General features: G+C 28.5%; 1 protein-coding gene across 6 annotated transcripts in view; it reads right to left on the bottom strand.

Moving 5' to 3' along the window:
* Positions 1-8,978: 8,978 nt before the first annotated feature.
* The window catches only part of LOC113858009 (protein ETHYLENE INSENSITIVE 3-like), a 31,590-nt gene continuing 28,606 nt past the window's right edge, over positions 8,979-11,962 (bottom strand). For 5 of the 6 annotated variants that reach the window (XM_027490404.1, XM_027490435.1, XM_027490419.1 and 2 more), the window contains one exon: positions 9,441-11,893. In XM_027490404.1, the coding sequence (XP_027346205.1) occupies positions 9,855-11,726 (1,872 nt within the window). In that variant the 5' untranslated portion in view covers positions 11,727-11,893 and the 3' untranslated portion in view covers positions 9,441-9,854. Of the gene's footprint in view, positions 11,894-11,962 lie in introns of all 6 variants that reach the window. The other variant, XM_027490412.1, reaches the window with a different exon arrangement.

Genomic DNA, 11,962 nt, shown 5'->3' with positions numbered 1-11,962 from the left:
ACTTTTGGAAGGTTCCATGATGAAATTACTTTCTTATGCAATCTTCAAGTTACTACGTGCATAATATTAATAGGGTTTGGGGTGCCCACAAAATAACTTTTCCCCAACTCATGTAAATTGTGGGAGACAAGATAAAACACTTCTACAAAAGAAGATCAATTGTCAAATCAACTATGCATTATTTCTCTCTTTATTTTCAACCAATTGAGAATTCTGCAACGCTTAAATGTTACATTTCATTTATAAACGTCTCTCCTAATCCATTAAGAAGAACTACTGTTAATGGGAGGGATTTATGGTTTTAAATAAATATATTTAAAAAATATGAGTTAATATATTAAAATAAATTTAATATACTAATTACATATTTATTATTATAAATAATATATAATTCTCTTAATTTAAAATTTCAAAATATATTTTCCTCTTTTTTATTTTTAAAAATTCTATCCCATACATATCTTTTTTGAAAATTTATAAGTATACTTTTATTTTTGTTACTTTCCTTAATCAAATCATCTGATCAAATGCCATCCATTTACTCAAAAGAAGTTGAAGAAATTTATTAGGTAAGAGTCCAACAAAAGTTAAGGGTTCGTTTTTTTTTGTTTTTAATAGTAGTTTTTTTTTTCTTTTTAAAAGTGAAAATTTTTTATTAACAAAAGTTTTCTTTTTATTTTCTTCTTAAAAACAGTATTCTAAAATTGTTTTAAATATAATTTTTAAAATTTAAAAACCAAAAAAAAAAAAAAACAATCAAGTCATAAAATTTTCACTGATTTATGAAGATAAACACTTATTAGTTATCTTTGTTATTATAATTAAAAAAAAATGATTGGATGATAATTAAATTCAATTATGTGTCCGACATTTAAGTTACAATGAGTATAATTTTTATGCTATGGCAAAGTTATATGAAGTGGATAAGAATGAGCAATATGCAATTCAATCCCCTTAATTAGCTTCTCTGATCAAATGCCAAGTGCTAATGCAGATGTATGACACATAAACCTAATTTGATGAACTCAATAATTTTATTTTTAAATTTAATATAATTATTATTTAACCCATATTTATTATTTATTAAATAAAAATTTGACTTTTTATTATCATCTGATAATCTATTTTAAAATAAAATCTTTTTAACATAGCTTATGTAACACTTAATTTAATTTTCAAATAAACAAAATTTTGCAAAAATGAGAATAATAAAAAAATTTATTCAAACAGTTCCTAATGCATGTATTCAATAAAGTATTTTAAAATAAGGATGAATTACAAGTTTATATCAAATGATTGCTGAAGGACTAATTTTAAATACATCATAGTTTCCAAAAATAAACTTTCTAAGTTCTATAGCAGTTTTATCAATCCCTTTTACTGAGTCTAGTGTTGATAATCTTGATCACCTGAAAAATAAATGTAAGATGAGTACTCTACACTATCACACACACAAGCATAAATCTCACCCAAATTCAAACATGAATTGAATCACACATCAAAGTGCCAGCTCATACTTTCAAAACATTTCATTCCAATTTCACACATAGGTGCCCTCACTGCACCCTCATACATTTTATACATATACGTGCGCTCACTACACGTTAGCCATACTCACTGTAGACTGTGATCATAGATTCTTGATACCCTCAACCTCAGAGATTTACTCAATTCACGCTATGGATGGTCGCCGGATAGCTCCCACTTCACGAATACAACGTGTGCAGTATTGAGTCCCAAAGTAAAGGTGTTAGTCAGAGACCAAGTCAAGAGGAGAGTGTGTGGCCTGTGGTGCACCCACACTCACTATTAATGTCACCACCATCCTCTCTTCCCCAAGGTATTTCTACTACCCCTATCTTTCACACCCCAGTGTATCGCTGAACCATTCTTTATTTTCAATCATTCCAAACATCATCACAATCACACTCAACATACCATTCACACATATTTTCAATTATTCCTATTATTCAACATCAACCAATTGCATGTTAACACATACATTCCTTTACATTTTTAATCGCATCATAATATTCATTCTTACACATGGCACGCGTGCCCACATTCTATCACATTGCATTCAAACACACAATTTCTATCAACACCCTATCACAATCAAATCACTCCATCACATACATCATCTAATATTCATTACATCATGTCTAACACGGAATTTCTATCAAAATACAACTCTTTCTACGTTCTACATCAATCACATTACAATATATAACGCAATAAATGAATCATAAGTACGATGAGATAGGGTAAAGTCTTCCCTTACCTTGAATTTTAGATCCACAACACAAATCAATGGTAGAATAGCTCCTCACACAAATTTTCGTCCTAAACACATGGAAAACTCCATGAGAAATCAAGAAAATGAAAGAAAGGGACGAAAATTGAAACCCTAACTCTTAAAACTCACCTCCCCAAACATGATTTCAACCTTCAAGTTTGCTCCTAAATAGCGTTGGAGGCAGTTTAATTGGTGAAATATAACTTGGGGTTGAAAGAATCGAAGAAGGGATGAGAGGAAAAGTGAGAAATGAAATTCTTGAGTCCTAAACCCTTCAAATACCCTATGAGTCGCGACACTCTCGCTACATCTAGACTCCTTCTCGCTGCAGCAAAAATCTCAGATAATTCTACACTTTGGTTTCTCCAGAATCTCGCTATAGCAAGACCCTCTTACTATAGTGAGACTACACCTAAAAATGCACCCCTTCTGTCGTCCTCTCGCTACAGCGAGAACACAACAGAATTATATCTTTCTCGTAGGGCTTTTTTGCTACAGCGAGAATGCCCCTATAGTACTTGCTCAGTTTACATTCAAACATTTTTAATTCAATCACAAGTTCACATTCTCAATTAATCTACATGTATGTCTACATACGCATTCACATCATAACATAGTCAAATACACACATACACATCATCACCATCATCATATAAATCAAACACACCAACATATAGCAATCCATATATTTATATTAATAAACAAAATACGATTACAAAACTTGGGACATTACAGCTTAGCTTAAAGATTCATCAACACAAATAATACAATCTAAATAAAATAATAAAAGAACACCAACTAATAAAAGGACAATTATTTGGTCACGTGTATATTTGTATATATAATATACCTCATAATACATGTTTATTGAATACCCTTAGTTGGCAACAATGATTTAATATTGCATCATCGTAAGCATAAGCATAAACTATCATTCTGGCCTTTTAGATTATGGCATTTATTTGTATTAGAAAAAGGATCTCTCTCTCTCTCTCTTCCTTATAATACACTGACTTTTATTATCATATCAAACGTACGTATAAATTTTATATATATTAAGTTTCCTTTCAAATTTGTTCATTCCTAGATACCTTTCTGTTGGAATTTTTATGTTGGGCGGAAAGGGTGGTGGGTTACATCATATGAAGCCATGAAATGCAAACTCATGTGCTTTACTTTTCCGAAAGAATTTTCATGTTTAGCTTTTAATTAGTTTTTTAAATTGATTTATTTTCTTTTTAATTTTTTTTCTTTAATAGGCTAATATTTCATATGGGTTATAAAGAGTGCACATCTCACTAATAAATTACGGATTTAATTTCTTACCAATTATGATAGAAATTAGACATTTATTTTTACATAAATATAATATATTTACTTAAAAAAATATAAAAGAAACTAAAAAAATTTTATGCTAAATTAATGTAAGTGAATATTTTTAGTTTAAACGAATTTTATATTATTCTAAAACTAATTAGTTGATACTTTTCGAACCTAACAATGAAAAAAAAAACGTTTAGTGTGTTGGTCCCATGGAATAGTAATTAAGATACTTTCGTATAACATATGTATAAATCAGTAGCAAATCAAAAGGAAATAGAAGCATATGCAAACCATGAAAAACTAAAACCTTTCATTGGAAATTGCTTATGTTTATGATTAATACAGAAGCAGTCGCTATCAACAAGCAAGTCCTTTAGAATTTTGACATATTTCACGCTTTGGGAATCCCTATCTCATCTTTTGATACACTGTTGAATTAATATTTTATTTTATTTTCTCTTTCTTATAATGAAAATATATAATCAAGAAAAATCGGGGGAAAATAGTTTCAACCATTGCAAAATACAAAAGTTATTGGAATTAATATCAGTCCATAAGACTGATTTAAATATTTAAAAATAATAAATTTTTATTAAAAATAAAATGAAAAATTATTGCATAAAAGTAATAAAATTATAATAAATATTAATATTTATTTTTAATAAAATTTTATTATTTTTAACTATTTTAAATCAGTTCCAACAATGAATTATATGGAGATATCCAATCACACTAGTTATCAATTCCCAAACCTATAAAATAACACTTGCAATATCTTTATATAGAAAATTAATCTTATGAGTTTTGTTACATCCCCATATGTATTCTTATAATAATTTTACTATATTTTCATAGAGTAAATATTAAATAATATATATATATATGTATTTTCCTAAAAATATGAAAAATGTTTAATAGTTTCTTATTAAATAATTACGATTTATAATAATAAAAGGTAGAAAAATTAAAAATGTTTTTATTTTATTAATGCAACATAACTTCTAATAACAAAGTCAATGATTGAATCACCAAAATATATTTCTTATGAAAAAATATTTTATTAAATTTAACACTGTCTTTTGATTTTGTGCATGCATGTATATATATATATATATATATATTATAATTATAGGGAAAGGTGGGCTGCATCAAGACGGAGTAGCAATGCTGACAATGAAAGTTGCTCATATTTTTCAGTATATCAGGTATAGTATGCCCCACTTCAGTTTATGCTAAATTTAGATGGAATCATACGCATAATTGTGCTATGTGGTTACAACAATTTTGATGAAAAAAAGCACTATCAAATGAAAGTTTGATTTTTTGTATTTTCTAATTAACAAAGGTTAAACTTATCAAGATCTTTACTATACACAACCATGTTGATAACAAAAATGGGAAAAAAACTCTGGTGCTTTCTACTTTTTTCATAAGGATAAGATATCTAACTTTGAATTATATTTCTGATATTTTGCAGAAACACCAAAAGAAAACCATATGGCCAGCTATGTTGTTGTCTTCCTTTATATTTAAGTAAAACAAGGACAAAAGCAAAGACTAGGGATCTCAATTTAGTTTTCTTGGTGTGCTGCATCAGATCCTTAAGTACCAATCACAATGAATATAATTTTAGTCAATGAGGGCATTCAGTCTCATATATGAAGACATGTACCATAAAGTCAAACACTGCTCTAAATTATTGAGCTCATCTTTCTTTTATTACTATTATTATAAACTATGTATCTGTCAAGAAAATTTTATTTATTTATGTAGAAGTTCAAGAAATTATTAATTTTTACTTTTCTACTAATAAATAATAAATTATAAAATTTAATAATTTATTATAATAAAATTATTAAACTCTTTAGTCTATGTAATTTTTTCCCTCTAAACAAATAAATAGAAACAAAGACACTCTCTAATCCTTTTTATAAGAAACAAAATATTAAATTACTAGAATTAAAAAAATAATTAAATTATTTATATTCTTTATAAATAAATTTTATTCTAAAATACTCATAATACTAAATAGTTATATTTAATGATACTAATAAAAAAATATAAAAAAATTAACAACTAATACATCTTAAATTTATCTTATGTTTCTTTTAATTAAAATAAAAAATACATTATTTTATTTTTTATAAAAAGAATAAAAAAATAATATTTAAGAAAAAATGTTTCTGCATTTGATATGATTTATTTTATTTTATATTTGAAATATAGTTTTATCAATAAGTAGTTTCAATTAATTTAACATATCTTCATGCATGCTTGTGGACAAAATGATGGTGTTTGGTTTTTGTGGAATTGATAAAATATGTTGCAAAGTGTCCAGGTGCTTGCACTTAGAGATGCTTAGAAACAGCATACAAGGACCCTGCATGTTCCATTGTCAGAATTGCTACTTGAAACAGAGGTGTAGGACTTGTGCCTTAAAAAGGTTTGTCCTTTGCAATGACTCAAAGACCAAAAGGGGTGATCCTAAATGTCCTTTAAGATTGAGAACAAGAACCTGTCCTTCCTGCATCTTATCAATCTTTTTTTGTTTTTTCCAAGCGAATATAGCTGTGAGACTTATCTTTGAACAGGACTCAGCAGTGATGATTGGATAAATTTTTTACAAGTTTAGTCATATCCTTTCTTATATATTTGTAATAATTTTTTATGAAATAAATATTAAATACAAATTGAATATATTTATTATTTTAAATATTTATAAAGATAATTAATTTTTTTGCCTAATAATTTCAAATTTATAAAAATTAATACTAAAACTTTGTTTAAAAGTTTAGAGAAAAAAGAAGAAAGGAGAAAAATGTTAAACATCTCTCTTATTTAGTTGTTTAATACTGAAAAGGAAGTGTAATAGAAAATTTAATTATATAAATAATATTATTATATTTTATATTTTTTTATAAAAACTAAAATTAAGAGAATTTAAAATTAATTTTCTTTTAAAAAATGTCAAATTCAAATTTTAAATTGTTGACATTTAAATAAAGCTCACTGGAAGTCTAAAGGAGTGTTTATTTTTCTTTTTAAAAACAGTTTTCTATTTTTAAAAATAAAATTTGTATATTAAAAATAGAAAACTATTTTTAAAACATACTTTAAGTGTTTGTTTGCTTATTTTATGTGTCTCCCATAATCTAAAACTTCATTCCACTTAATATATACATACATACATTATTTATATAAGTGAATATATGAGTAACTAATTTTACTATGTATTATTATAGATATTTTAAAAATAACTATAAAATTATAATATATTACTATTTTTATTATTTTTAATAAATAAATGATTTAAAAGATACTATCATAAATACCAAATAATAAAAAAAAAGGGAGTGCAATATAGCTGTGAAAATCACATTAACATTAATATGGGTTATCATAAAGGCTCTTTTTTATATGATTTTTTTTAAAATTATAAAATACGAAATTTAAAAATCGTCAATAACAATTTTTTGGTGCAGTAAAGAAATTTAAAGATAAAAAATTGAAAAAATAATAAAGTTTTTGTTGGTAGTTTTTATCAAAATTTGGTAATGACGATTTTTAAAGAAATTATATTTTTATAATTTTGTCAAAAATCTTATTTTTAAAATTAAAAAAAGCCATATATAAAAAAAAACTTATCATAAATGATTTAAAGTTTTAAAATATAAATAAAATTTTAATTATTATTATCATACCCGTGTGAATATTATTACTCAGTACACAGAGGACAAAACAAAAATAATAAATAAATGCACAGAAAGGCAACGATCCAACCACCCACAATGAGCAAAAAGCATAACTGCAACCCTTTTTATAAAGTGCTATGAAACAAATCATCTGGTCACTATAAGTTCCATAATGTAACTGAAGCGTCAGCTGTTGATGCTATTATTACTGTAATTTGCATCAACTAATTTATTTTTTAAATATAAAAAAGTACAATAAGCTTAAGGTTGACAGAGTGAACAAGCAATACAAATTACAAACAAATTGAATATTTATTCTAATTTTAATATTTTATTGCCTTTTTGTTCTTAGATATTCATAACTTTAACACAGACTGCTCAATTCTGGGTTTATTGTCCAAAATTTTTAATTTCTACCAAAATCTTCTTCTGATTTCAACTTTACCACTAAACTAGTGAGTTATCCCTCCATTTTACAAATATTATTAAAATAAAACAACTTTTAAATAAAAATTACATGATTAATTTACATAAATCAATTTTATAAATTTTTAAAATAAATATTTTTAATAATAATAATAATAATAAATATTTTATCACATTAATTAAAGACAAAAAATTTTAAATTAAAAATAAGTTGTGAAATATTCATAATTCAAATTAAAATTGAATAAAAAAATATATGTTTAATTAAAAAAATGACGAAAAAAGAAAGAATGATTTTTAAAAATTATTCTTAATTAAAACAACACTTTAAAATGTTCATATTTAAGAATTGAAAATCACAATTAAAATATAATGTGTGTGTGAAGAATAAAACGCTTTCTGCAGTACTTTTTTCATTTTTAGTCTTGTGAGGTTTCTCATTATTTTGGCTTTGTGAGACTAATTCTTAATTTTTTTTATGATTGATGCTTATAAATTTTCTTAATTATTAAAAAAATAAATTAATAATTTTTATGTTTTTCTATAATAAATAAATATAATTTTTTGGTTTAGTATTTATTTTATGTAGTAAAATTTTTTACTAATTTCTTAGTCTAAATAAAAATATTAAAACTAAAAAACTGCTTACCTTTTTTAAAAAAAAATAAATGTTCTTATGACATTGACCGTTTCAGAATCAAAAGTAAAATATAATATCATCATAGTTTCAATCAGCATATTTATTTATTAATTTTTTAACTAGTGTGAGACTTGGTAACATTTTGCTTTTCAAACTTAATGATTCAGTCAATGAGTCTCTTGCTCCTTTGCAATTTTTCAACACGTGCTAATATTATCTACGGCACATTTTCAACCAATAAAGTTTGGAAGTTATTTTATGCATTTTTAGAGTCTTTCTAATTTTTAAATAAGAGAAATTGTGAAATGATTTTAATATTTTCAATACAAAAGAATATTCAATACTTAATTTATAAAATAGTAAGAAAATTACTAAAAAAACATGTAAGAAAATACAGCAATATTTAGGCTTAAAAGAATATTCAGCAATATTTTTTCAAAATAATACTAACTTCAATATTTAACTTTAAATTTAAGCAACTAACTATAATTAAACTTGAATATAAAAATATTTATTCGACTTAAAAATAACATTCCTCTATTAAAAATTATTACTTTTTAATACTTAAACTATTAAAACTAAGTTAATAAAATCGTTTTTCAACACATGCCCAAAAACATAAAATATATATATTTAATATTTTAAATACATTAAATTTTATAATATCCTATAACTTCTAATAAAGACTTACTACACAAATTTTTTTATTACATCTTTAAATATGCAAAAAAAAAAAAGAAATTGCAAATGGTAAACTTGCACCAAAATGTTGAGCCGCCTTGGCCAGTAATGAGATGGCACTTTCACAGTTTCGCTATCCCAAGAATAGGCACTTTCAATGGTCATGAACAATGAAACCCTTTGCTAATTATTTGACCAGTGACTCAATAAAAGATGTGAACAATGTGCTCTTTCAAAAATGGGACCCCACCTTACAAGCTGAACACGCAATCCAGAAGGAATTCAACTTTGTTCTGGGGACCATTTCACATGGGAAAGGATAAGCATAAGATAAAAATACAATAAAGGACAAACCTTTCATCTATCCACAATTTAAACACCAAACCACATTAATAAAATTTGTATTATCCATAAATCTAAACATGTTATTAGTTTCTTGATCATATGGAGTGGCAAAAATTCAGAAGAGAGTTCAAATCTTATTTATATCACATTCTTACATGTAATAATATTAACTAACAAGGTTACACTGATAAAATCACACAATCACAGGGCTACATAATGGGAACATACAAGTTTTTTATTATATATATTATTAACCCATACCAGACCTGCCAAGCATAAAATATTTAGTTCTAGACTTCTAGACCTACAGGATGGCATGTGAAGAAAATTACAGAAAAACCATTTTGGCTGGATGAACTTCACATGATCAAGGGTGCCAAGTGCCAACTCTTTTTGAAAGAAAACAAGAGTCCATTGTGGATGATGAGTTCACAGATTCCACTTGTCATTTTCACTGGTACCATATTGAAATATCTGGCTGCTTCTGAAGAGCATCCATCCCTACACCTTGCATATCCTCCTTAAAATCAAAGGGTGCCAAATCACAAGGGGACCCAAAAATTAAATGGAAGTTATTGTTATTGGTGGCGGTGGTGTGATTGGTCTCAAAGGGTGAATTCAAAGCTTTGAACCGGTCAAATTGACCTTCCTCTCTAGCAAACATGTGATGATTATTGGACATGTTCGCTTCTTGAAAGAAGTTTCCTTCCATGGTGATTCCTTGACCGCGAAAGAAGTTGTCATGTTGCTGCTGAATTCCTGGCTGAGGAAGGTTTGGATTTTCTGCAGCTAAATGGTTATTGGAACTTATGTTCTTGTTGCCTTGCACATTTGTATCATAGACAGTCATAAGGTCATTGATCATTTTCTGGCCATCTTCTGGAACTCCAAGTCCGGTTAGATCAATTGTAGGTGGAACCAAGTTAACAGACTGAGCAGTAGATTTAGGTTGAACAAAGGACTGGGGGAATATGACTGGTTTTACCTCATTAACATGAAAATTTGGACCACCATAATCTGAAGTGCCTCTATATGGACAATTCAATTGATGGTTGTCCCTAGAATTTCTGTCAGGGAAAGCGAGGCGAACTTCACTGTATGGGCACTGAGGATGTTCACATGTGTAAATTTTCTGATCCATCATCATGTTGAAGTCACTAGAGATCTTCCTCTTACGAATAAAATCCAAATTGGTAACAGCCTCTCCCTTGTTTGGGAAAGAAGGCTGCTGAACCGGCATTCGTCCTCTCATTCTCTCCATACCAAAATTGGATGAATGAAGATTTTCATGTTTCCGGTCTTCCACATCAAAGTTTGGCTCATCGTCTCTCCCTTCAACATCATACTCATTGCAATCATTGATGAGCATTGATCCACTACCTCCCGCAGAGGCTAATGGGGGACAATAATCAGGGTAGAGCTCTCGTGCCAACGCCTCCTCTTGATTGATGATTGCAAGCCAGGTTGCACTTTCCTTTGCTGTCATTTTATCTTGAAGGCATTTGGACTGCCTCACAAGCTTGCGAATTTTGGTAATATCAGGAGACATGTGCTTGATTACTGCAGTCAGAACACCAACTTTCCATGCCTTTTTCAGGTCATGAGGTTTCTTGTAAGGTGGAGGACTTTGATCTTTAGGTAAACCAATTTGGGGCCACCAGTCTTCATTCCCAGTAGGCCACCATGGTGGAGAAATGCCCTTCTCCAATGGAAACCGCCTTTGTGGAGGATCACAGTGCTGCATGAGTGCTGATAACAGAGAACCCAAGGTTGTGTCCTGCAGCTCTTGCAAGGTGTGTGGTGTTGGACCGATGGAATTACATCCATCATTCTTCCCTGGGATTGCATTCTCAGCTTGATACTTGGCTATAGCAGCTGGACCATTTCGATCAAACCTGACTTTATCCTTCCACCATTCACGAAGGTTATCAGATGCCCCAGTCACAGGCTTTCCCTTCTCAGGAATGATCCCATAAACGAATCCCTGGGCCTTGCAAACCTCCATCATCTTCAGCATATACTTCAAGATTCCATCTTGAGCCCTTGACATTTTTTTCCTCCTTGCCTGTTCTTGGGACTGTCTCTGCTTCACTGCATCAATTCCTTCCTTAGATTTACTTTGTTCCTTACGTCGCTTGAGACGCATTTTATACCTCCACATCTTCCTCTCAAGCTCATCTACATCAGTTTCTTCATCACTATAATCATCCTCAACTATCGCCTCTGGCTCAGTTTGCCGGGCGGTAATATCCCCTTCCCCAAGAGGAGCAGATAACATATCCAAATCACCACAAAGCTCCATCTCATCGAAAATCATCATCATTTCACACTGAAAATTAGCCCCAAAGATAGCCTAAATGTTACAGAAAATTATGGATCCAACCTACAAGCTTCCGATGATGAAAGTAGAAAGCCAGGTTTCAAACTTCACCCTCTAGCACTATGCACAAGTTCAAGCTATCAAACTCTAACGTTTAAAGGCCTTGTCACCTGTCAACAGCAATAAAACAACGATAAATTAACAAGGTACAAAAAATCAAATACGTATTTAAATGAAAA

Source organism: Abrus precatorius, unplaced genomic scaffold, assembly GCF_003935025.1.
Source record: "Abrus precatorius isolate BTA unplaced genomic scaffold, Abrus_2018 Scaffold1, whole genome shotgun sequence".
NCBI lineage: Eukaryota > Viridiplantae > Streptophyta > Magnoliopsida > Fabales > Fabaceae > Abrus > Abrus precatorius.
The sequence above is the reverse complement of the archived record's forward strand: the minus strand, read 5'-3'. Positions and strand labels throughout refer to the sequence as shown.